General features: G+C 39.3%; 3 protein-coding genes across 3 annotated transcripts; all 3 read right to left on the bottom strand.

Annotated features, from left to right (window-relative positions):
* Positions 1 to 1,302: 1,302 nt before the first annotated feature.
* nfil3-5 (nuclear factor, interleukin 3 regulated, member 5) lies at positions 1,303 to 8,833 on the bottom strand. The gene is made up of 2 exons (XM_057338085.1): positions 8,575 to 8,833; positions 1,303 to 5,296 (listed from the first exon to the last, which is right to left on the bottom strand). The coding sequence occupies exon 2, from the start codon at positions 4,866 to 4,868 to the stop codon at positions 3,081 to 3,083; it is 1,788 nt and encodes a 595-aa protein (XP_057194068.1). The 5' UTR covers positions 4,869 to 5,296; positions 8,575 to 8,833; the 3' UTR covers positions 1,303 to 3,080.
* Positions 8,834 to 15,100: 6,267 nt separating this feature from the next.
* On the bottom strand, positions 15,101 to 18,529 carry nfil3-3 (nuclear factor, interleukin 3 regulated, member 3). Its single transcript, XM_057338087.1, has 2 exons — positions 18,231 to 18,529; positions 15,101 to 17,688 (listed from the first exon to the last, which is right to left on the bottom strand). Exon 2 carries the CDS (start codon positions 17,561 to 17,563, stop codon positions 16,883 to 16,885), a length of 681 nt encoding a protein of 226 aa, XP_057194070.1. The 5' UTR covers positions 17,564 to 17,688; positions 18,231 to 18,529; the 3' UTR covers positions 15,101 to 16,882.
* A 2,914-nt stretch (positions 18,530 to 21,443) lies between these two features.
* On the bottom strand, positions 21,444 to 23,828 carry klf1 (Kruppel like factor 1 (erythroid)). The gene is made up of 3 exons (XM_057338086.1): positions 23,374 to 23,828; positions 22,211 to 23,048; positions 21,444 to 21,874 (listed from the first exon to the last, which is right to left on the bottom strand). The coding sequence occupies exons 1-3, from the start codon at positions 23,446 to 23,448 to the stop codon at positions 21,699 to 21,701; spliced, it is 1,089 nt and encodes a 362-aa protein (XP_057194069.1). The 5' UTR covers positions 23,449 to 23,828; the 3' UTR covers positions 21,444 to 21,698.
* Positions 23,829 to 27,080: the final 3,252 nt, after the last annotated feature.

The following is a 27,080-nucleotide window of genomic DNA, read 5'->3' as shown; positions in this document are numbered from 1 at the left end:
AGACTAAAAAGCCTTTTAGACATCATGCAGCATACATTCCTGAAGACCATTAAGCGATTTGCTGTTCATTTGTGAGTTTATTGTTTTATCACTGAACGCTACCATGTCCAAGCATTCAAATCTGCGTAGTATTCAGACATTAATGGGATCACATTGCAGCCCACTGCCTACTCCCTTTTAAGCTCTCTGCAGGCTGAATGACGTGACTGCACATCCTCTCTCTCTCTCTCTCTCTCTCGCCCCACCCTCGCTCTCTGAATTCCCCTTTTCTCATTCCTCTCCTCCCATCCACACTGACCTACTTTTCTACTGACCTGCTTTCGTAAGGTTCTGCATGTTCAATTCTTATTCTTAAAAAAGAAGGAAAAAGGGGAAACAAAGAACGAAAACAGAGAGCATAGCACTGCAGCTCTGGCTAAAAGTCACCCTGACTTTGTTCTTGCGTTTCGCTCTTGCTGCCGTAGCAACCGGTCGCCCAACGTCAATTCAGTGCGTCATGCGGCATCATCAACAAAGCAGGCTAATTACAAAATCTGATACATGTTAACAAAATGTGAAAAAATGTGAGAAACTGTACAAATATGGATTCATAGAAAAATGTTTTGGATTTATGTGTGAATTAGAGCAGAACAGGTAACGCACATTCAAATGTGAGCAGGTTGCGTAAGTGCCACGTGTTGTTATATAATGCTTAAGTCACATAACAAACTGGCACTCTACCAAGTCCAGAAGATTAATGACCCGTAAATGGTCAAAAAATTCACATTTTTGGGGGTGGAAAGGTTTAGATCATGTAGCTTTCAAGTGATTCTTATTATTGCATCATTTGATATGTGAAGAGTTGCGTAACTTGTTTTCTGCATGTCTGTTTTATTTCTTTTAAGATGTGCACCGAGTATATTTTTAAAAGCAGCGAACATTGTGACCTGTTACAAGAAGCACATCACATTTCTTTTCCAAGTATCTTGTGGGCTTTCGTACTTGCAATTACCTGGTAATGTAATCCATTAGTGCGGTGTTGGAGGAGAGAAAGCATCTGTGTGTGTGTGTGTACACTTATTTTTGGGCCGAGTATCCCTGGTGTACATGTCGTTGAGCGGTGTCGTGACTTGGCCAATGTTACATCATACCGAATGACTCTTTCTCCCTGTAGGAGTACAAAGTATTCCTATGCATTTTCATTTAACTTCATTATCATACCTTAGTAGGAGAAGACATTTATCTTACTATCTGTTTGATTTAGGTTATCAGTATTGTCTGAGATGATATATGGCAGGTGCATGTTAAGAGTGCAGGCTGGGGTCATTCATGGTAAAGGTTTATTTTTTGTTTGAGTGATGTGAAATGTTGTGTAATGTACACATGACAACATTAGACGGCTTAAATTTGACATACAACATGTTTTATTTTTCTTGCCACTTTAGTGTCATTCTGAGCACCTTGACGGGTGGGCATTCTTTTTTTTTTTACAAACAGTATCTTTTTTCCTTAAAACTTCAGTAAATACCACACAATACACCAGGGTACAGAGGTGAAACGGATGAACAAGACATGAAAATACATACATACATACTGTATCACATTGAGGTGAACAGAGAACGGACACGAGAAAAGAGTAATAGCATTGGAATACAAAATAAAATACAATATTAATAATAATAATTATTGAATGCCAAAATAAACTCGATACAAACTTAAAATACTCAAAAGAGAATTTGTCTGTACACTTTTTACATAATGGCCAGTGCCAGGCACCTGTTTGGGAAAAACAAACACAGAGTGTATAAAATCTGACAGAAAAAATTCAGTGCAGAAGCAGCTTACAGCTGTGGTAAAGTTTACAAAGACGACTAGTGGGACTCGATTTGTGTCTACGTTTACTACTGAGTTTGTAACACTTGTGTGCTGCAGCATTTCACTGTGTGGTAACTTTTATACGCAACAACCGGTGGGTATGATGATGCAATGGGCTACACACATCAAAGTCTCGTTCCCCTTTAAGATGAAGAGAACTTTTCAGTTCTGCGTAACCTCAACAATTTATTCTCATGAGGTAGCATGTGAGGCATCTCTGAAACCTGACCACAAAGGACGAGACCATCTTTAGACGGCAATGATATATCTTACACTTTGTACAGTCTGCGTTCGCTCAGATTGACATTTCTCAAAGGGCTTTGACTCTAATTTGGCTTAATGTCAGGTAGATTGCAATGTTTAAAATAAAAACATTGGTCACAGTGACCTTCAAAGCGGGTCAATCCATCAGGCTCCTTTACTGTGATGCAATATAGTAAGGTGATGGACAAGAGATGAAAGGTCATTTTCACTGGTTAGCGTTGACCTACGACTGACTGAAACACTACGAACGAGACATTCAGGTATCATTCAATCAATGTGATACATAAAAGGAACTCGATGAACAAAGCATACTGGAAGCATCAAACAGAAACATTCGGACAGAACTATACAAGAATCCAAATGCTAAAAAGTAGACAGCGTTCTCCCACTTTTCTACTCTTAAAAGACTGACATGTTTTTTTTTCCATAAAATATGATATGTTTAGTCATGTCACAGTATTTTATAATCCAAGTGCTTAAATAATGTTAAGGTCAGAAGGCAGAGTAGGAGAGTGAGAATATCAGTAGGGAGAAACGGACTTATGTCTGAGTCCATGAACTTGTCTAGTACTGGGTTCAGAAATGACCTATTAACTAGGCTAAGCTACAAAACATGGCAGAGATATGTAAATATTCAAAGGTGGAGACAAGAAGTCCAAGGTTGCTATACAGAGTCATGGTATAAGTTTGTTGTGAAAGAGGACAAAAAAAGCTCCTTTTCCATCTTATTAACTCATTTGAGTTACTAGTAAGTGCTTAAGAAAGAAAGCGAGAACAGAGCTGCATTAAAATGTCACATTATCGCTTTTGACAAGCGAACTGACCAAGAACACAAGTTACACTTTCTGGTTGTAGTTGTTGTTTAGTATAAGAAATTGACTTTCATGCAATTAATTGGTACCTTTTTCTTTCTATAGGATGGTAAAGACGACATCAATCAAGTCCTGTCTTAGCAGACAGTCTCAGTCACGTTTATTGTTTCTGCTACCTCGCCCTCCCAATTCTCTCTTTCCTCGGTCCTTCCTTCCCTCTTCCTTCTCTCTGGAGGGAGATTGTTGTGTGCAAAGTTCATCTGACATCTCACACTCCCCATCCTTGCTTCCAGATCCGCTGCCTTGCTGCTGGTTAACCTGTGCTAACGCCAGGTACGGGTGCTGAGGCAGAGCGAAATCAGGCGACGTCGCTGTTGTAACTGACCCGGGAACATCTTGGGAGCCACCATTGGACAGTGCCCTATATTTAAGCCTTAGCTTGTGTGGCAGAGCCATGGCTTTCATTTCACCTTGGTTGTCCCCATATTGGCAAACGTCACCGTTGGCCATGGTGGGAGAGGACGATGATTGGTGGATGGCGTGGTAGCCACCGGTATCAGAACAAGAGGATGAGGGAGATTCATCGTCCGTAGAGGCTTCCTTGTCTGAACTGCGGGGGTCACTGTCACTAGAGGAGGTGTCCTTGCTTGAGGAGGAGTGCTCTTGATAGAAGCCATCTGTTCTTGGGCAACCTTCATATGTTAGCACCGGGGGCTCCTCGTTCAGAGTGGAGAGGTAGGGATTCATCCGCTGATATACTTGGGCTTTCCCAGCTTCGCTGAGCAGGTCTGGGGCGAAAGAATTTTGGGTGGTGTCTTGCACTTGGATTCTGCAATGTCCTTGAGCACTCTGGTCTTTGTGCTGTATGACAAACCGTCTGTTTTCCCCAGCATCAGCCTTGCCATTAGCAAACTCAAAATTTGGGGAATCCAAAGACCTCCTGGCCAGCTGCTGTGCCACCTCTGAAAGAGTCTCTAAACCATCAGGTCTTAAAGGCAGGCTGCACCCTGTTTGAGAAAATTGAGCAATTTGTCCATTTTGCTGTGGTTGGGACAACACCTGCTCAATGTCCTCAACCCTTTGGCTCTCGACGGGATAAGAGTTGCTCCCGGAGCGGAAGAGGATGACACTTCTTTGGGGCGTGGCGGATGGAGGGGCTGGGGCATTGATGCTCTCTTGCTGCTCCATTTCTTGTGGCTGGTGAGTCTCTAATCGTGCATGATGACCGTTGAAGATGCCATTAAGAACGCTTGCCTCAAGCCTGTTAATGTCCATTGCAGAGCTCTCATGCTTAATGTCATAGTTCATAGGTTCAGGACTGTCCCGTGAAGAGCAATCGGACATGTCCGACAGCGATCCACAAGGCGAGTACTTGGATAATGCTGTGTGCCGTTCACCTCTGGTCGGCTGCTCAGCCTCTGAGGAATCAGAGTTCATCATGACCTGAGACGCACTCGAGTATCCGCTGCTTGAGTAATATGGATTTCCAGACGTTGCTCCGGTACCATTAGCACCATTAATCAATGCTTCAGTGCTACTGCTGATCTGCTGTGTTTTTTCCATGTAGGAGGCAGAACTTATGAGTCCGAATCTTAATTTCAGCTGCAGGAGTTCCGTCTTCAGTCGCACGTTCTCCTCGTTCAGTGCTATGACTCTGTTCTCTAGCACCATGTCATTGAGCCGCCGCTTCTCCCTTGACCTTTTGGCTGCCTCGTTATTCTTGCGCCGCTTTTCCCAGTAGGACGCATCTTTCTTCTCATCCGAGATGAATTCGCGCTTCCGCCGGCAGGATGTGTTGGGTTTGGGTTTTGTTACTCTGCCTTGACGACCCGGGTTGGCGATTTGAGGTGATGGTAAACTCTCGCTGTAGTTTGAGAACGTTTCTAGATTTTCCAAGCTGGCACTGTTGTTTTGGGTAGGAAGATTTAGGCTTTCCATTGTGGTCCTATTGAGGGCGGTCTGTATACCTGACACTCTGTGAACATTGAAATTAAGAGTTTTATTGACCTGTGAAGCAGTTTAAATCAGGAACTGTGTTGAATTTTTGAAGTTCTTTCTTTTACTTCAACCAGTCTTAAAACGTTCAAGTGTCCAGAAGACTGGTCAAAAAGATGAGAAAAAGATGGAACGCGACAAAAACAACCGTCATTGGTTACGTGTATTCTGCGTTTTTTTCCTCTAAAAAAGGGTAAAGTCCCTTTTTGTGTTTGATCTGCTTTTGTTCGATTGAAGACAATATAAGTTTGTTGACTCAGGATTTTCCAGAAACTGCTGATCCCCAGTTGTGTCTTATCGGCGATATAGAATAATCTTGGTTTTAGGTCAGTGTTGGCTCACTGTTTTGTCCCAGTCTCGGTTGAGCAGATCTGTAGAGACAATGAAACAGAATTAGATTACCGAAAATGTGTCTAGAGAAACTTTTAAACAAATACGTCATACTGTTGAGGTAAAAATAGAACAGCAAGAAAAACAGAACAAAATCTTTGTATTTCCTTGTATGTATATAATATGTATATGTATATTTACATTAGTTTTATTTCAAACACTTCAGCTGACTAAATGTGAAATCATGGACTCTAGTGCAAGACTTTCTTTTCAAATAATGCAGATAAACCCAGCGGTCCATTTCTAATCCTGGCATCAACTAAAAAGTTCCGTTCTGCCAGTGTCCTAGGAGCACTAGAGAAATGTAGGTCAGTAGAATAATGAAACACGTACGTAGAGATCTGCAGTAGGACACGTATTGTGTAAACCAGCACAGTCACATAATCTCAGTCACATAATCTCACACCAGACTGAGTTCGGGGAAAAGACGGGTCGACAGAGATATAAGGAGACATCACAGAAAGGAACTAAAGCTGTGCTGTGGAATAATTCTCATTTGAACGTTTATTTGCGATCCAAACATCATTTATTTACATCACAACTACAAATATTTGGTTCACTGAGAATGAGTACATAATGTGATTCACTGTTTACTAATGTTGCGCAAAATCAAGCGTTACTGAAGCACTTGTTTATAGCGAATTCCACGCACGGTGGGAGGCCAAACTTTCTCAGAAGAATTTGTTCAATTTGATTTATTTTAGTTAATTTCGCAGCTTCATTATTCTGTATTGGAGAATAATGACTTGTCTTTATGTTGTTGGCTCGAGTCATTATTTACACCGTAACGCTATTAAGTCTTGATTTGTTGTCTCATATATTTTGCAGCTAATCGTGAGAATCTGAATTCATGTTACATAACGCCCAGTACTATTGCGCCATCTCCAAAAAACAAACAGTCCCGTACTAAGAAGAAGAGTAATATTTATTAGAAGCAGAAACAAATATTTCCTTACCCAAAACAGAACTTTGTATGTGCCATGTTTTGAGTCTGATTTTATCAAACAAAGGAATACTTCTACATCTTCATGGGTCACTTTTTGCGCTCCGGTCCACCTCACAACATCTTGAGGATTATGTAACATCTTGGACACATGGCTTGACAAATTATTTAGTTTCCACAATGCGAGGGTGGTGGAGGTTGTGCGCATGTGTCCCACTGACCTAGAAACCGCCTGCTCCGTAAACACGGTACGTGCGTGCACGCGCTCGCTCGCCCGATCCAATGGCGCGCTGTAAAATAGGTCAGTGGAGCGGCAACAGTGTGTGTGTGTCTGAGAGAGAGAGAGACAGTGTGCGCGCCTGAGCAAGCGGGGAGGAATTATAGCGCCGACCAAAAATAGTGTGCTCGGGTGAGGGAGGGGTTGAGGATTCCAATTGGGGGACGAGAGAGGAATTTACCAGCACTGCGGAGGTACGAAAAAGGAGAGAATACGTCAGCAGCAGAATATTAGATTAAAGTGGGCCACGAATCACAGCAGCGATGCACCGATGTACCGATGTGCATTTTCAGACATGCCGCTGAAGTATGTTTCTGAAATGCAATCAGTTAGGTGGAATGATTACAAAATTATGGCTTGTCGTTGCTTCACAATGCTTGCAAATGTCAAACACAGTCCTGCTTTCGTAATGCCTCTGGGATCAGCCAAGAAAACCGAGCATGCAGTATTGCGCAGTTCAGACCGCGGGTTGTGGCTCGGTGCCAGACTGTTACCATAGTTGAGGAATCATTTTAGGACATGCTGAGCTAAATTCAAGTGACTATCCATATGGTGTGTGTAGAACGTTTATCTAATCTCTAACAAGCGATTGCTATACTAATGGCTTTTTCTTTAATATTAAGATTTGATACTGTATATTTTTGACCACATACAATGTGTACCTTCCTTTTCTAAGAAGCAGAGAGCACAATTCAGGAGGTTATGCGCTGTCCCACATGGACAGTGTTTACAACTAGAGGCCTCTCTGCATGTGTCTGCCCAGTCACATGCAGGCAGAACTGTTACGCCTCCAGTTTTTCTTCCAACCTAAAGGCCAAGTATGACTGTGAGATATATTGTGTTGGCTAGACTCTTAATGACAGGGGTTAGTACTGGAGACACAAAAGAAAAAAAGTCCACAGCACAAATGTTTTTAGATGTCATGCATTTGGAAACACCTCAAATGAGATTGTGTGGAGGAATCAACTTTTTTTTGCTACCCGAATTAATGCAAATCCATTCTGAGGTTAGAGCCATTATTTTTTTTTAAAAAGCTTTTGGTTTTCAAGGGGATGCTTGGTATTACAAGATGTTTGGGTGCAATGTGAGGCGGTTTTAGATTCCTGGCATTGCTGAGCAGGGAGTGGTGGAACAGTAAACTTTAGAAGTCAGTCTTTATGAAGAGCATGAGGATTTCACAATTCAATACGTCACACAAACATAAATTTGTCCTCGCATTTTATACAAGCAAACTGCATGACTTTTAGTTTAATTTGCAAGTATGCTTTTTACACAATCAGAATATTAGTCTAGTGCTCGTCAATAAACCTGCCACTCATCTCCCCAAAAGTTTTGAAGCTGTTAATCTATTGCACAACAAACCAACCAGAAGTGGCGATAAACAAGAAAAATTCATCAGAATTTGTTGAGCGTCACAAATGAGTAATTGTCAAAAGTAAGAATTTCAAAAGCCCTATTCGCGTCACGCTGGGTGGCCGCTAAACACTCAGCCAATCTAATGCATGGCATCGCATTGTCCTGATGGGCGCCGCGCCACGCATTCTTATTTTACAACCGTACGCGTTCAAAGAAACGCTGATTTGCAATTAAGTTATCCCCGTTTATTACGCGTCGCGTACGCGAATACGCGGAATTTGTGCCACCGCCATGCTTACACAATCACTGACCCCACGACCACTCGTGCGTTCGGATTTCGTAACGATCACCTCCCCCACGCCACACCGTCTCGACTTGACATTGAATGTGAATAAAGGCAATGCACAACGAAAAGATGAACGGATGCTACCGAATGGTCCCTAAAATCTCACGGAGACACGTTTGAGATGAAGAACAAAGAAACCTATTTCAAAACCTAAAATGATTTCTTAACGGAGCGAGTCACGCCGACCCCGAGTCGGTTTCCATGCGAACAATAACATGCCCTGACCACGTTGCAAGGTAAAGCCTAGCCCACAACTGCTACAGATAAAGGTATATTCAATATCACAGACATAACGCAAGATATACATAATACATTTCACATATTTACATAAACTCACCGATGTGAAATATCACGTTCCCGTTGTTAAACAGAACACTCCGCTTTTATTCTTCAGTGGATGCGTGTTCCGCGCGCTCAGTGCTGTTCCTTGTCCCGATTCTCTGTTTTCTCTCTTTATCTTTCCCTCGCAACTTCGCATCTGGGTGAAAATGTCCCGCGTGTGTCGTGATCCACTCACCGGCTTTGTGTCGATTAGTGTGACTCACTGAATGTGCTGCTATTCGCCGTCTCTCTCTCTCTCTCTCTTGTTTTCTCTCTTTATCTTTCCCTCGCAACTTCGCATCTGGGTGAAAATGTCCCGCGTGTGTCGTGATCCACTCACCGGCTTTGTGTCGATTAGTGTGACTCACTGAATGTGCTGCTATTCGCCGTCTCTCTCTCTCTCTCTCTCTCTCTCTCTCTCTCGCCCTCCCTCTTCGTCCTTATGTTATGTCGGAGGTTTTGCTCCAGTTTTCCTCTACACACACGCGCGCGCTCTCTCTCTCTCCTCGTCTTCCTCGAATGTGTGTTAGTAGGTCAGCGGTTGCATAACACGGAGCTTTGGGTGCCTAGTCACGTTTTAATTCATCATGGCTATAGATGCACAAGCCTTGACTCCTGCTGAAATGACCGTGGAGGAGACGGAGGTGGTCAGAGATGCTCTGTTGGTTTACAGTAAGGACACGCGGTCGGTTACCGATCACAGATACGGCAGTTGCGGTGTATGGCCAGAGTGCTGTTGCTGTAACTCGCCTCTGTGTGCTCAACACTTCAGCTTCTCACAGAGAAAGAGCTTACGAGACTGTGAAACGGTTGCATACATATTCACTATTGCGTAAGACACTGGCTCAGAGAACAAGCTTTCTTTCTTTCTTTTCTAGCTGTCTGTCTGTCAATACCCCATCGGTCAATCTAATATTCCATCTAATATTCTATTTTTTGTATGTACTCTGTCTGTCTGTCTAGTGTTTCTGTCACTATTCTGTCTGTCTGTCTGTGCATCTTTCTTTCTGTCTATATATCTGTCTGTCTGTCAGTATTCTATCTGTCTGTATATCTATTTATCTGTCTGTCTGACCAACTGACAGTACTATCTGTCTGTCTACAAATACTACCTGTCTGTGTCTGTCTGTGTATCTTCCTTCTATATATCTGTCTGTCAGTATTCTGTCTATTTATCTGTCTTTCTGACCAACCGACAGTACTGTCTGTCTGTGTATTTTTCTTTCTGTATATCTGTCTAGCCTGTCTGTCTGTCTTAAAATTCTGTCTGTCTGTTAGGATTCTATTTATCTGTCTGTCTGACCAACTGACAGTATAATATATCTGTCTGTCTAGTCTATTTGTCTCCCTGTATTCTATCTATTTATCTGTCTGTCTGACCAACTGACAATATAATATTTCTGTCTGTCAGTATTCTATCTGTCTGTCTGTCTGTGTATATATATCTGTCTGTCTGTCTATCCTGAGTTTATCCATATTCATTATTTTCCAAAAATGCCGTTCACTGTTTATTTAAAGAATGCCTGTCCTGTACTCACTGTGCCAGTTTCAAAACACGATACAGGCCAAGGATGCCGTCCAAGAACAGGAAGGCAAGTTCAAGTAACATTCTCGGTATTATTTGTTTATTCATGCATAATTTTGGTGTGTGCGCATGGTTGTGTGTGCAAGTATTATATATACAACATTAACGATGGTAGAGTTTCTTCCTCTTTAACTGTCTGCAAGTTCCCTGACCTGAAAATGATATGGGCACCAGTACAATGCTCAGAAGACGCTATTTATGCATGAACAAACTGTTGTGCGTGTTTTTAACTGCTTGGTTATTCTTATATATCTGCTTGTGTAATCATCACATGTATATGCACTTGACCCTTGTTTTTAGGAAAGTGTCAATAAGGAAAAAAGGTCATGATGATGACATTTGTACCATCTTCTTAAGTAACTTTGAACCTTTAGAATCAAATGACACCTGGCACAAAGCAATTCCATTAACAGCAACCGTCATCGTTGTATCCTGTTAGAAACCATGCCGCAGTAATGCGACCTGCCGACATTAGGCCTGCGCCACCATCACCTGATGCACTCTCCATTCATCTGTTGAGGTGATGACGGACATTTTACAGATTGGGGGTGTTGGCCTTGAACTTGCCTATCCCTCCCCCTTCGCATTCTCCCCGATTCACTCACAGCTGCGTCTGCTACAGTTCCCTAGGCAACCGTTATGCTGCCTGCCTAGCAACTGGTTTTCCCTTCCCACCCCCCTCACACCCCTCCTTGCGAGAGGGGTTGATCAGGGGTGCTTGTAGAGACAAAGAACCCAATGTGTGTTTATCTGGATCAGTTAGTAGTGTAGGCATCCTCTGTGGAGCTTTATTGTTTAAGCAACCTCACTCGCCAGTCCAGCAGTAGATCTGAGATCCAAGAAAAGCAGATGTGAACAATTATGTGCAGGGTCAATATTTTAAAATCCCACCCAGAAAAGCCGAACATCTAATAAATGACACCTCTAAAAAGGTGTCAAATTTAGTTTTTAATTTTATAGTAGTGAATAGCTTTTTTCAATGTGTTAATCATTTAAAGGCATTATCCACTTAAAAAGAAAAATCATTTACTCGTCCTCATGTCATTCCAAACCTTCTTTCTTCTGCAGAACACAAAAGACGATATTTTGAAGAATGTTGATAACCAAACAAAATTTCATCTTGTTGACTTCCATTGTATGAACACAAAACCACTCAAACATTTCTCAAAATATTTTCAGTTGTGTTTCACAAAAGAAACTCGGTCATACAGGTTTGGAAATGATAGAAGGGTGAAAAAATGATGTAATATGTTTTTATTTTAAGTAAAGAATAGGAGTGCAATACTTTTATATTATCACAGTTGTTGCATCAACAAATACAGTATACAGTACAAACAAAGCTTGCCAGTTCCCCCCGAAGGTACAATTTATAACCTTTTCTATTTTTATTCTTCAGTTGTTTGACGCTTAAAGGAACAGTTCACTCAAAAAAAATGAAAAATTCATCATTTACTCAGTGTTTTCCAAATCTGTATAAATGTCTTTGTTCCGATGAACACAGAGAAAGATATTTGGAAGAATGCTTGTAAGCAAACTTGAGGGTGAGTAAATGAAGACAGAATCTTCATTTTTGGGTGAACTGTTTATTTAATGTCCTCCAAAGTGACATCAAGGATTGCATTGTATCTTAAGAAATTAAAGCATTGCTATTAAAGTGCTCGTCTTATTAATATAATTCAAAACTTGTCCAAGACTTAATCAATCCATATACTGTAGAGTCAATTATTCTACTCGACATGATGTTAAAATGCATTTTGAAAGCAGAGTTTGGGCCCATGAGCTTTTAAACTGTTCCGTGTTCTTCTGCTTACCTTTCTTTTTGCATCGCTTGCATGTTTAACAGCGAACACAAATGCATTCGCGAATCGATACCTTTGTCTCTCACAGCCTAAAATAGCCACAGAAGTGCTGATGTTGACATTGAACATGTAGCTGCGATAACTCTCACAGAAACAAGGACTGTGGGAACCTCTAGAGGAAATACATCCAGAAACATTCTTTCTGTCTTTTGTACCATTACATCCTTGGGACAGTAACGCTTTTGTCCACTTAACCAAGTGTTTCTATTAGCATTGTTTGTCAAAGTCACACATTATAACAGAGAATGGATGACTTTCACTCTTGTGTCCTTTAATAGCTGTTTATGTGCTGACGCAGTCATTGAAGCTGTTTCTGTTATCAGCCAGAGCTGTCCGTCATCAAAACCCGTGATAAAGACACCAGAGTTAAAATTTCCTTTTTTCACCGTTCGTTTAAGTATTCTCATGCAAAAATATTGCTCACGTTTACAAGGGCGAGGCATTTTTGTCCACTAAACTGAACACTGTCCCACCCCTCTGTTCGACTTTGGAGGTTATTGTTATGGCAAGCGTGTAGGCACATGAGGTTGTAAAGAATGTGGTTTGTTAAAGAAGCTTTCGATTTTATCATTGTGGTGTTGTTGTTGTTTTTTGCTTCGACATGCTTTATCTGCTTTATCTGGTAAGAGCTGTTAAGCTTATGGGAAAACATGTTTATATTTGGCTTAGATCACGGTGATACTGTTTATCACAGTTTCAACACCTTTAATATATACACACAGCTATAAATAAACATCATTAAATAAAACCGAGAAAAGGTTTAAGAAGTCATTTTCTTGCCTTCAAAGGAATTCTGAAGCACGTGTCTCACAGCTTACACAAACTTCAATTCAATTTTATTTTATTTATATAGCGCTTTTCACAATGTGCATTGTTCCAAAGCAGCTTTACAGGAGAAAATAAGAAAAACGGAAAACACAGAAAAGGTCAAACACAGTACAGGGCATGGTGTTTGTAGAACAAGTAAGATCATTCTAATAAAGCAATGTTAACGGAATTTACCAAACCTTTAAACTAACCTAATATAGCAGTCTCCCGGTGAGCACGCCAACTTGGCCCTGTGGCGAGGAACCCAAACTACAATGATAAATATTGTCAATGGATCACAGATTTCACGAGTCAACATGGAAACGGCCAGGAAGCTTAAAGTTTTTGACTGTAAAACAACTTTATAAATCAGAGGTGTTTTTCCCAGAAGACTTAAATCTGCATCAGTGCATCAGTGCATGAAGTCCAGGATTAAAAATCATAAAATTAAATTATTTAAGTTATGTGTTTATAAAACTATAAACGCTATATATTAATGATCTTTTTAAATATTTTAAAGATATGCACTATTTTTATACTATAATATTTTAAATATATACTCATCTTGGCTATCTTTGTTACATAAACTGTAGATTTGTTATTTTAACGTGTCTACCACGGTATTTTACCAAAATTGTGTTGTGTGTATATTTGATCACATTGCTTATTTTGAAGGCAGTATTAAACCTCTTTTTTGGTTCCTTCTCTGTATGTTCCTTAAAAAATCTACCTTTATTTACACCTTTATTTATCTACATGGGTTCGATCCCAGGGGATTGCATATAGTCAGAAACAAATGTATAATACAATGCAATGTAAGAAGCTTTGGATAAAAACGTCTGCCAAATGCATAAACGTAATTAAGTTATTTGGTTTTCTGAAAACGGACTTTGCATTGTATCAGCTTTATTTGCAACAGTTGCTGATGTAGTCATATTAATGGAGACTCTTTTAATTCTAGAAACTACTACATTGGTCATAATTTTGGAACTATTTGTGTAATGCTTTTCAGTACACTACACTATGTATGATAATTAATTTGCAGCAGAGGATGAAGGTCTGCTGTGACATGAGGTAGAGGTTTAAAATGTTAGGCCCAGTCACATGTCCAATATATCATGTAGCCTATATATATATATATATATCCCTTTCAAATACACATACATGTTTTTTTGTTTGTCTCTTTTGACTTTGTTTGCTAAAAGGCCATGGCTTTCCAAACGTTAAAAGAGGTGGAACACTATATCCTGAAAGTCTAATTGTAATTTGGAGAAAGGCCTTTCAATACTAAACTGTATGAGGCTGAGGATCAGAAAGACATTTTTAAGGAATACAGTCAGTATGAAAAACCTTAAGTGTACATTTATGTAAATGGATTTAAAATTATAATAAGAATTTAAATATGTGAACAATATGCCATGGTGATCCCATTGGGTATATATGGGTCAAATATTGTCTAATAAGTGGACAAGAGTAAAGATGCGCAATTGCTCTGGAGTTAAAATACTTCACTATTAACATCCTTTAACTGTTGGAAATGGTAAGGTGTTTATATTTATCCAGTGATATTTGGAGATGTTTTAATAAACCTAATTCAAAGTATATACTGTATTTAATATAAATATACATAAAGTTGAACAATAACAGCTTGCATTATTTTATTTAAAGATTATTTCATTTTAAAAGGTTAAATAATAAAGTTAATAATAACATTAATTGTGAATGCTAAATTGCGAAGGGTGAGATTGGAAATGTAATTGTAATATTGCTGTAAAATGATTAGATTATATATTATACGTAATCTGTGCTTTCACGCCCACTTGACGCTCATCAAAAGCGCACACATGCGCAGACAACCCCTAAAGCTTTACAGTAAAGTAACATTTCCTTAAAATGAACTTACCCTGGAACACCTGCTCCGGAGCAGGATATCTTCAGAGAGTAAGTTGCTATGGTTACTTATATACCCTGAAAGTTATCTCCGTTTTTGGAACTGAAAGTTGAGGTTATCAGATAACTAACCCTTAAACTTACCCGGGTATGTCACATAACCAGCTTTCTGGAATACCCCCCAGGTCTCCTCTGACGTCACAGCTGCACTCAGTGATTAAAAGCTACTCAGTTAATGTTTACGAATAACAAGGAGAGCTTATTAATTGTGATTTAGGAAATTTCAATTGGGTAAACTGTTTAGGTTTCATTTTGTGACCGATATCATACAACAGAATGTTATAAGCAGGTTAGATAGTAATTGTCACGGACTGGCGTGCAAGAACCCAAGCGCAGGCAGGCAGTGAAGGGGTTAACAAATATTTATTTTCTTAAACACAAAAACGACAAAACAAAAACCCACGATGGGGCAAACCAACAAAACTAGATGCAAAAACTGACAGGACAAATATAACTAAGACAGGGTAAAAGAACAATACTATAGAAACGCAAACTCAGACTTACACAGGCTCGACTTGACATTGACTGGGGATTTAGACAGGACCACAATACACGGTACACAACGCACAATCCACGAACACAAGACAAAGAAACAAGAGGGTATTTATAGGAAACACAAACGAGGGATAACGACAAGGGGCAGGTGTGAGACATTAAACACTCAGGGAAAGATAACGAGGAAACGAGATGGCGGGAACAGAGACAAGACACTGGAGAGAACGTATATTATTGTCAAAAGGACAATAATATGTTTCTCTCCACACATAACCAAAGGCTTTGTCATGACTCTGCTACAGGACCAAGAAAAACATGACTATGGAAGCAGAGCCATGACAGTAATGGCATGAGAGTGCAGCTTTAACTTCAAACTGCTGTGTGATGTAAGTTTAGCATTAAATACTAAGTATTGTAAATACGGTTTAGCATTAATGTGACAATAAGTAGTCCTTCTTTGCTCTTGGTTGGGAGAAATTCCTGAGCTGTAGCTGGGATGGTCAGTCAGTCCGCAGGCTCTCACAGGAGGATGGCACGGGATGTTCAACTGGAGTTGGCGTAATCTCTAGTTTGGGATGGGCATATGACGTTCATCTGGACCTGGCGTAATCGGGACATCCCGAGGTTGGGGAGGAGGGCAGAAAGAGACTAATTAGCGTAGCTGCTGTTCATTTATTTTTGTGTCTTTAATCTAGACTAGAAATGATACGTCACCCAAAAATGAAAATTCTGTCATTCTGTACGCACCTTCAAGTTGTTCCAAATGTGTATAAATTTCTTTGCGTGATGAACACAGAGAAAGATATTTGGAAGAATGCTTATAACCAGACAGATTTCAAAAGTGCCCCAGAACTGTTTGCTGTCCTACATTCTTCAAAATGTCTTATTTTGTGTTCAACAGAACAAAAAAATGATAAAAGTAATTTTTCCTACTATGGGAGTCAAAATCTGTCTGGTTATAAGCATTCTTCCAAATATCTTTCTCCGTGTTCATCAGAACAAAGAAATTTACACAGATTTGGAACAACTCGAAGGGGAGTAAACGATGATGGAATTTTCATTTTTGGGTGACGTATCACCTTAAATTGGGAGAGTGTGTCTGACCCCCAAATAATATCGGGAAGGCTATTCCAGAGTTTAGGTGCTACTTATGAGAAAGCTCTACCCCCTTTGGTGGATTTAGTTATTCTTGGTGTTATCAAAAGTCCGGAGTTCTGAGATCTTCGCGAGCGTGATGGGTTGTAGCGTGATAGAAGCTCTGTGCCACAAGACGGCACAAACCACAAGACAACACATTAGTATCACAGTAGACCGGCGTTTTTTAGTGTCAGTTTGTACGTCTCTCATCTTACACCCAGTTTATTTTATGGATTTGAATCAGGTGTGTTAGGAAAGGAGACTTCCAACATTAACAACCATTTCTGTAGAAACCAGAAAGACAAGACCTGTATTATTCCTGAATCTAGTAACGTAAAACTTAAAATTGGAGCAGACTGGAAAAATGGAAAATCAAAAATGCTCACTGATCTGCATTCACTTTTGAAAGAAGCTTTTGTAAAAGCAACTTTTTAAGCTCAGCACTTCTTCACTCAGAGAACTAAGTTGAGATCGAATAGCACTGTTCTCCTTTACAACATGAGGCTTTTGAATTGTAAGATTATTTTGAGGTGATTTGAATTGGTAGGTGGCATTGTGAGACCTTCTGTCCACCTGCACCCTGACTGCGAGGAGGGGCGAGACATTTTTGAACTCTTTTCCATCTCCACTGGAAGATGAACCTCCGCACCTTCAAATCCACCTGACGTCTTAAAGCGCAGTTTATGAGGAAGTCCTTTCATGTTCTCCTGCCACCCTGACACTAACCGCACCTCATCGAATGAATCTGTATATGCAGATGGAGTGAGTTCACATCCTGGCTCTTCTTCACATCTGTAAGGTGAAGCTCTCATGTGTTCACCTACAGCATCATCAGAGATGGAGAACCCACCATCCTCTGACGCATTGGCCCTGTCTTGCATGCTTTGCAGCCCATCTGGACAACCATACTGTGTGATTGATGGTGGGTGTTGATGAGTGCAGTGTGGGTTCGCGTTGGGACGATAGTTGTGTATTGCAGGAATATAGGCTTGGGTATGCGATGGTAATTGCGATGCGTCAGTGTCAGATGAATCTTTGTCCGTCAGACCACTGGGATGGATAAGAAACGAGTGTGCCAGCATGCTGCTGGATGTCAGGATGGACACTGCTTCTTCTGTGAAAGATGTCACCTCATCCTGACCGACCGGATCTGTTGTGTTTTCCGGGTACATCACACCCTGCTATGCCAGGCAGCGTGATGCTTTGGTCCCTCATGCTTTGACTATTCGCTCAGTCTGAATGTTGAATGACTCTTGGTTCTCTTTGCTTTTTGGAATCTGGGGATCTTTAGCTCCCCCTGGTGGTTGAAAGCGGAAATGTAAGGCATTTATGAAGGCACGTATTACATAACTGTGTAACATGGATGCAAAATGGCAACATTTTTACATGTAAGTCAATTTAAGTATGCAAAAGTGCAAATTATAAATCGGAAAAACCGGAATCGGCAATCTTTGGTAATTTATAGTATGAATGAACAATTTATTTATGCAAATTGTTTCTCTTTTTCTCTAAATAAATAAGTAGGAAACTCTTGAATAAAGGAAATTTAAATAACTTAATTAGTTAATAAACTACGATATAACACCTGTTGCACATGAACCCTAATTTATTGCTTTTAATAACGTGCCTGTATTTGTCGATTACGCGCGCGCCTGCGCGCGCCGTGTGGCTTAAAATCGCGCTCCCACTTAAAAACATTTATTTTATTCGTGTTCATTTTAAAGTCAGATGATGTGTGTAAATAGCCTCTCATTATTTTCTGTCTATCGCCATTCTCTAGAAATGTCATTTTGTTATAAAGGTTTTAAAGAATAAAAATACATTAGATCTGCTGCTTACCTTCCAGTTGAACGCTTCACTCTTCACTTCAACCAGCTGAATAAAATTTCGAAGGAAAATATATGTTGCGATAATATGAATAATACATGTATTATTATAGCATTTGAAAGCACCCCAGTCGTCCTCGTCCGTGTTATCAGTGTCAGGCTCTGCCCTCATCTATGAACCGCTGCTCATATTCTGCTCTTTCTCAGAAGAGTTCATCTCGGGTCCTGAGCTCACCCGGATTGAACCCTGCGTCAGAACGCCCGATCTGCGTCTCCAACAACATGCACATTAGACGCCATTGCACAACAAAATATTCTTCCATCATATTTCAACATTTTAAAAGGATTTAACATTGTGCAGATGCTCATATAGTGGCTTTGTTCTCACATTAGTTCTCATTTAAAAAAAATAAAAAAATGTACTTTTACATACACATTAGGCTACTATACAGTATTTGTGTGTGTTGTATTGTGTGCAATGCTGCTTATAACAATACATGCAGTTTTATTAACTGTAATATTTACATGCATGAAAATTAAGAAGACTTTGGTCCTATGATAGTGAGACCAACGTCGCCTTCTAAAATCAGAATCTATGTGTTGTTATTTAACCTGCAGTAGTAATGTTGAATGCGACATGAAGTTTATGAGCTGTGATTTAGCTGGACTGTAATCCACGAGCTTCTTAACAAACCCCAGAGCATGTTGTACTAGCTGCATCTTATTATTGATCATTAATGGAAAAACTACTTGGTATTGTAGTTTCTTTTTATCATTTAAAAAATGAGAAATAATATACTGTACCAATGCTAAAATAGCACAAAGAGCACATGCTTTTCTTTTGCCGCACGCATTGCGTTTAATAAAAGAGAGAAAGCCTTGTAGAAACAATATAAAACTTCTTGTAAAAAAGGCCTGTCTTGGGTTACCACAGTAACAAAGCAGCATGCAATAAAATCCCATTTCTGTGTATTTCAGTGTGATACACAAATATTAGTGTCTTTTTTACCTCGAATAACCTTCGCGCTTAACTCCTGCAGTGTGCGTGGGTGACAAAGCGTGCAAATTTGACCACATACTTAAATGATTGCATTAATGCTTTCTAATTCCGGAGCGCTCTGGTTTATAAAGGGTTGGCGTTCTTTGAACGAATACAGTATGAGCGATATTAGGCGGTCATTGTATATATTCAGTGTAAAACATCACATTTAGCCCATTGTTTGACATCATATTTAGACCCATTCGGTTCTTTCAGAATTTTCACATGAGGTGGAACAGAGATGTGAGAAATTCCTTTACAGCTTTTTATGCGTAAGCTTGTGTGCGAGTCCCCGAATAATACATTCTCCACACACATGCAGAACATTTCATTTTAACTGCTTGGAGAAACACCGGGTCTTATTTTGTGATGAGCTCCTAATGCACAAGGTCAAATTCTAACACTGATCTTTAATAAAGAGCAACAGCCGGGCTCCAGAATGAAATCCCATTCATTTATTCTATATATGTAGAGATTTATAATCCTTTAAAGACAGACCGGACATTGTTTTGATGATATCTTATTCTGTGGAAACCACTGTTCAGTGTGATTCCGTTTTTTTAATGTGTTTATAGACAAATCTCAGACAAAGGACTTCACCGCCGAATTGTGAGTCTGTTACCATGGAAACCATAGAAAGTCAGCCCCAAAGGACTTATATATGTCCGTTAAGCAGAGTTTGGTGTGTTGGGGTCATGGCTAGAATTCCTTATTGACCTTTTTTTTTAATAGGTCAAACTGAGCGAAACGCTGGCCAAACACTGTTTTTCTTTGTGAAGTGGAAGAATGAGAAAAGTGTGGGATGTCGTTTCTTTAAAGAAAGACAGTCTTTCCACAATAGTTCAGTTTAATTCATTCTGATCACAAGGGTATGATTTTAGTGTCCTCTGTTTTAAAATGATTCTTAAATGTAATGCTTGAAAAGAAACAAAACATTGTGAGTAAACAAAATGTGAAACTATGTATAAGTGCAGCGTTGTTGCATTACTTCTCCCAGTTCTCAAATTTCTTCCGAAGAACGTCCTACATTCCCCTGTTATTTCCGTATCTCTCATTCTCTTTCAGTATGGATCGCTTATCCTCATTTACCCTCATAACTTTATTCACAGTGATTTGAGATTATGCTGACAAAGTGTTGTTGTTGGCTACCCATCATTGGATATTTTAACAATTTGATGTATAGATGCAGAACAGCAATTGGAAGTTGAGATTTCTGCTACATTTACATCATCCAGCTGTAAAAAGAGAAAGAAAAACATAAATAAAAACGCTGCCATAAGGTCAAATTTCCTCCTGCTTTGTTTCTTAAACAGGCGTAATATATGTAAAGCTTTGTGTCCTCATGTGCTCCCTCACTGAACACATGAGTGTGTGATGTAATCATGATCCCAGGATACTTATCTCAAGTGTGAGAAACACATGTACAACAAACCACTGTTTGTGATTTGTGCATGACGCTTTTGTAGAGCCTTAAAGTTTTTTTTTTGTTTTTGGCTGTTGTACATGTACATGAAATGTCCAAAAATGACCATGAAAATGGCAAGTTAACTGTATATCATGTAATGTCATATGATTTTTATATGAAATACAAGAGGAGAAATTGATGATACTCTTTAAAAATGCTTTTTTTGTTTGTTCGCCATCTGTTGGTTGGAAATGAGACTTACAGATAAGTTAGTTTCTTTATTGCTGAGATAATGTAAATAAATCATAAATGTTTCCTAAAACACACACGAAAAGTACTTTAGCACAGACAAACAGAATATATTAGTTTTTCTTTTGATGTTTTTTTTTTGGGGGGGTGATTATAACTAGCGAAATGTCCATAACACAAAGACTTTTTCCTTACATCACTTTCACACAATAACGTATATAATAAATAGAAAATTAAAAATAGAAAGTCATAAAATAACATGATATTCAAAAGAAGTGTAAAATAAACATTATACCTGCTGTATTCTTTACATTTTTTGCAATTTTAGTTCTAAAACTTCTGATGTCATTCAAATTCAACAGAACTTTCTTGTATGGAATTTTACAGCAACGTGCAGGTTTTCTACTAATAAAATGTAATAATCTCTCATTTTTCTTTTTACAGGTATAATTTGCGATGGAAAGAGTTTGATACAATTGCTTCTTTACAGTTTCCCAAATCGTACAGCTCAAAGGCTCCAAACTGGGAATTCGCACCCAAGGTACCTACATTTTTGGAGCTTCTTATTAAAAGGAATTTCATTTCATAATTCACAATAATGTACAGTATGTACATGTCAGTTGTATGTTAAGGACCTTTTATGGATAAACACTGTCAGCACCTCATCTGCCGGACCTCAGGTCCTCTCAAAGACATTAAAATGCCATCACGGGCATAAACTAACCAGATAAGCGTGTATATATCTGTGTATCTCTTTGTGTGTATCTACTGTATATGTCTTCCTGATCTCACGCGTGTCTCTTCATGTGTAATGCCAGGTGGTCAGATCGGCTGAAGGCCCGGTGGCACAGCACACACTCATACGGCTTCTGACCCGTGTGCTTTCTGAAGTGTCTCGTCAGCTCGTCGGAACGGGCGAACTTCCACCCGCAGCCGTCCCACGTGCAGTGATACGGCTTTTCACCTGAAGTCAAAATAGAAGGTAAAATAATCTGGATTTGGGTAAATGTGATGAGAAATGTTTGAGTTCATATAGAGATCTTCATTAATATCGACTTTTGATCGCAGACTTGACAAATCTGAGCTCAGTTTGACACATCGTTGACATCGCTTCTGAAACTCTAATGACGGAGACGTTTGTGAGATTTTTCTCAGGAGAAATAAGCAACGTTTTCCAATCTCATCCAAGACATTAGAGATCTCGTCTGTGATTTGTCTTTCTTGTAAGTTATCAAAGATTGGACCACTATTCTAACACTCTGTCATTTATTCATTTGCGTACTTCTGGGTTTGCGGTTACCTGTGTGTGTACGAAGGTGTGCTTTGAGGTGGGAGCTCTTAGTGTAAGTCTTGTGACAGCCTGGGTATTCACAACTGTGTACCGTCACCCTCCTCTTCACCGCCCCCGCCCGGCTGCGCTTGCCCTCCGGACCTACAGGTGGCCCTGTGGAGTCAGGCATCATGCACTGTGGGCCTGGATAGTGGCTGGTTGGCTGGCTGTGGACGTAGCTCACCTGCTGCTGCTGGTAGAGTCTGGGATGAGAGTAGTTTTGGATGAAGTTATAGTGATGATGTGGAGGAAACACCAGCGTGTCCATGGCGATCCCCGATGTCGGGACATATTTGGAGTCGGTGAAGGGTATCAGCGGGACAGACTGAGGGTAGTGTGGAAAATCCCACGATCTCAGTTTTCCCACGTTGCTTCTCTCATTTGTTCTGTCCGTGTCGTTTACAAGAGAGAAACTTTCTGGTTGTGAGAATGATTTTCCCATCACCTGCTGCTCTAAATATCCTCCGTTGAATAGGTCCGGCAGTGAGGAATTTAAAGGCGCTTCGTGAGGAAGAAGTTCGGCCAGAGAGCTTGTAATGGAAACTTGATGTCTGGTTCGCCTTGTTTGGTCTCTTTCTTCGTTCAGATCCTGAGTGTAGTAAAGATCAGGACTGTGAACATGGTCATGTACGGGTGCTCTTTGAGAAGTGTTGGACCGTTCGGGCGATGTGCCGCCCCAATTTGACAGCAGGAACTCCATATCCCAGCATCCTTCACTTTCACTGTTGTGTTCTGTTAGGGACTGTGAAGGTTCATTACAGCCATTGCTTTGACTCAGATCCAAAAGTCCGTTTTCAAACTTCCAAGCCTTCAGAGTTATTCATGAAATATAGCAAAAACAACGAATTAACATTTATTGGTCCCGAATCAAACCGTCTGGATTAATACACAGTAATTATGATTAATTATTATAAATAACACAATTATTTTATTGATTTAATGTGACGCTTTGGTAATGTGACTTTTTGTGAAGAACATTTTTGCATTTACATACAAACTCAGACTTCGTATCATACTGAAATCTTCAAAATCGCACAAATGATCATTACAAAAATGATGAAGTTAACAATAATTTGTTCAGTTTTTTAACCAGGAGCAGAAACTTATGGGTAAAATGTTTGACATAAACATACCTTCATGTTTTCAGATGCGTTGCATACGTTTGAGAACGAACTAAACGACGGCAGCACGGCTTCAGTCACGGCCATTCGCTCGGTGCATGTATGATGAAACTATTCTTAATGTCTCCAGAAGAGGCAAATAAACACGTCGTCTTTGTTATTTGCCCAAAATATCTTTACACGTGCAATCGCCAGAGGACCGAAATCCAGCAATTAGTGCTTAAATGATATTTACAAAGAGAAAAATTCGGATCACATAGTCATAAAACTGCCGGTCGTCTATTTCTCCCTCTTTTTGTCTCTCTATCAGTGATCAACTGAAGTTGAAGACCCCTGGTAGTTGTGATTGTGGGTGGGGCTGAAATGTCAGTCCAGAATTTTGAAAAAGTAGCTTTTACTCTGTAATTCAGTATCTCAACCAAATGAATACTAGAATGAAGCCATTAAACACATTCTACTGAATCTAATTCTACTTTTGTAAAGCGAGCATTTGTCCAAAACTAATCTTTGTTATAGAAATCCTTTTGAAATGAAAATAAGATGATAATTCTTATAATAATACTGTATATGCTGTTGTTAATATTGCAGTTCATATACAGTACTAATGGATCAATACATTGGCCAAGTTGGGTATTCAGATGACTATTTGCTGTTTTGACGTCATCCATCTTGATTTCATTTGCTGTTGCAAACTTGTATTATGTATCATACTGTATCATACATCATTATATTGACCCATGGCCATGAAAAATGTATGTTGATGATGAATTCATTTGAAAGAAGTTTATTTTATATGGACTGATAACTAGATTTGTTGTCATGTATTCTGACAACAGTATGTATTTAGCAATATAAATATTGGCAAAACTTGAAAAAATGTAACAAAACATAACATAGACAAAAGTTTACTGTCACTTTTATTAATATTCTTTCACATTTTAGAGTAACAGTAAACTATGAAAAGCAATGGAATAACACACATGTAACTTCCAAAAAAAGGAAAAATTGAAACTGTTATATGTGATCATCTTCGGTATACAGTATGGTCTTTGTATAGAGTTTGCAAAAATGCTGTCTTGTCATATTATCGACGTCCCTGAGACGTTATTTAAACCTTATTTCCATTTATTCTAGGTTCGTTTTTTAGAAAATATGAAAAAACATTTTGGGTTTGTAATGAAACGTTTGCACAATTATATTTTTGTCTGGAAAAACTCATTTCAGCCATTTAAGCATTCACCTTCAGATCGAAAGGTTTGCAAGGTGAAGTGAAACATTTCTCTCAAGTGACCCCAAACTTGTGTATGACAACGTAAAGTGAATTGAATGAATGCTTTGTGTAAATGTTTGATAACAACAGTATCTCAACATTCGCGGCACATTATGAACCCTTTGCAGACGGTATCATGAGCTAAAGTGATAGACTCTCCATTGACTCCCGAAACCCACATGACACTCAAACGGGCTTCAGTGTGTCTGTAAGCGTGTGATTCTCAGAAGACCTGTGTTCAGTAGGTGATTATGTTCTTCAGAGCTGTTATCAGAGCTCTTACGCCGATGAGAGACCTCCTGTCCCGCTTCAGATAATAGAGTCGTGGCTAATATCTCTGTCTCTGATGCCTCACTCCGCACAGATAACAGCAAAACGCACACACTTAAACCAGGAAACCCAGCTCTAGTGTTGCCTTTGTTGAAAGACTTATTTGAATTGGAAAATGTCATTTTCATATGCATTACGCACTGTTTCCTGTCCTGTGAGAACAAAACACACACTCAAATAAGGTGAGGGCACTCAAATGAGTTGCAGAATAAACACGGGCCGCTCGGTAGGGTCAGCATCCTTTAGAAATGACACGGGCAACTGCTGGAATGTAAGCTCACTGCTCTCACGAAACAAAGAATAATCTCACAGATTTTTACTGTCTAATGCAATTGTGTCTATTTTTACCAACCATGTAGAGTTTACATGTAGAAGAACGAGGCCAATATTTTCCACATTTACCTAAAATAACACACAGCCGGGGTCAGAAGTTTACATACACCTTGCACGGAAAACAACGCTGCTTGTTTCAAGTCATGGTTGGGTCAAATTGGACAGACCCAACCATTGCTTTAAAAATAACCAACTGTGCGCCCAACCATGGGCTGAGACCCAGCATTATTTAAATAGAGAAACAAGAGTAATTCTGAGTTTCTTTTCAATAGTATTGCCCTAAACACGAAACATAGTCCTAAATGCAGAATGCAGAATAATAATTCCTAATGCTGTGTGGATGAGCGTTGTCTGTTTTTATGTTTTGTGATAGTTGTTCATGAGTTACTTGTGTGATCTGGGCCATCAAGCTGTCCAGGTCCTGCCCATTTTCTGCTGTTCCAGCATCTTCGGCATATTTGAGCCCTTCCCAACACTGTCTGTATGATGTTGAGATTCATCATTTCACTCTGAGACGCACAACTATTTACAAAAGACGCAAAGTCATCCAACAGCAATGTGAAAGACTGACAGCATGAACATGAAAACTGTGATAAAAATCCAGATTTTCACATGAAAAGAATATATTTTTGAACTTTCCTACGTGTAGAAATATTACTGTGTATTGCTTTAACGTGAATATGAACTTGTTTGTAGTATTTGAGATCTGAAAAAATACAGAGGATCTTTTCTGTTATTTTCACCTGTTTCTCTCATTTTCTGCAAAGAAATACAAAGAGAAACAATATTTGTATTTCAAATTTGGTAGAAATATTGTTAGAAGTTTACAGAATGAAACAAAAAGGATAATTTTACCGAATTAAATGTTGAATTAATTAAATGTAATGTTGAAATGGTTTCTTTATTTTTTACGTGGCTATATCCGCACCCATATTATATACTATATGTGTAGGGCATATATGTACAAAATTTGCTTTGGTAAAAACACAGACGAAGGCATATCAGGGGATATGCTTTGGCAACAACATACACAAACGTTATGTGGCCAAAATGTAACTTCTGGTAGACCTCCACAAAGAATCTATAACTGTTGAGTAGTTTTAATCGAATTTAATACAATTAATATATATTCAAATATGAATTTAAATGATTATAAATATCAAATAAATAGTCATATTATAACCAAACACAGACCGGAAGTTAACTTCGGGCCAGGTTCGTGCGTCCGATGAAACCGTCTTGTCAAGATCTTACAAACTCAAGTCTTGTGCTCAAATGCTTGAAATTAGCATTGGTGTTAAACCTCAACTTTAATAAATGCATCACTCCCATACATTACCTTCATGGTATTTGTTGTTTTAATAGATGAGCTATTCTTTTAAAATGTTGAAAATTGAATTTCTATAGAAAAGGGGGGTTATTCAATTATTTGACTGGTATGGTTTTACATCAGCAGGGTACTATAGAAACTGTCTGGGGCATTTTTCCGTCTTTAAGTTCCTTAAGTACAGTTTCATACTGAATATGAATAAGTCATAGTCCGTCATCAACATTAATATTACAGAATGTTGCCACTTCCCGTTGCATGGTGAACTTTCCATTAGATCATTGAACCACAAGACTAAGACTAATGCTAATTTTACATGATCACATAGAACAATAAGACGAGCGTTGGATGTTACTGTGACAAAGAAATAATTCACCAATAAATACAAGTACGAAAATAAAAGGTGGTTATAAAAAAGTAGAGTTAGATAATAAAGACTTGTTTCATTCACGATATACT

The sequence above is a fragment of the Triplophysa rosa genome, linkage group LG7, assembly GCF_024868665.1.
Source record: "Triplophysa rosa linkage group LG7, Trosa_1v2, whole genome shotgun sequence".
NCBI lineage: Eukaryota > Metazoa > Chordata > Actinopteri > Cypriniformes > Nemacheilidae > Triplophysa > Triplophysa rosa.
This window is presented reverse-complemented; position numbering and strand designations above follow the sequence as displayed.

What these genes read in the sequence shown, in the direction of transcription:
- nfil3-3 (XM_057338087.1), bottom strand. Translation starts at nt 17,563, where the DNA reads ATGTACCCGGAAAACACAACAGATCCGGTCGGTCAGGATGAGGTGACA.
- klf1 (XM_057338086.1), bottom strand. Translation starts at nt 23,448, where the DNA reads ATGGCCGTGACTGAAGCCGTGCTGCCGTCGTTTAGTTCGTTCTCAAAC. An exon ending in ACGCATCTGAAAACATGAAG is followed by an intron (nt 23,049 to 23,373) that starts GTATGTTTATGT and finishes ATAACTCTGAAG; the next exon opens with GCTTGGAAGTTTGAAAACGG. An exon ending in ACACCTTCGTACACACACAG is followed by an intron (nt 21,875 to 22,210) that starts GTAACCGCAAAC and finishes TTTTGACTTCAG; the next exon opens with GTGAAAAGCCGTATCACTGC.
- nfil3-5 (XM_057338085.1), bottom strand. Translation starts at nt 4,868, where the DNA reads ATGGAAAGCCTAAATCTTCCTACCCAAAACAACAGTGCCAGCTTGGAA.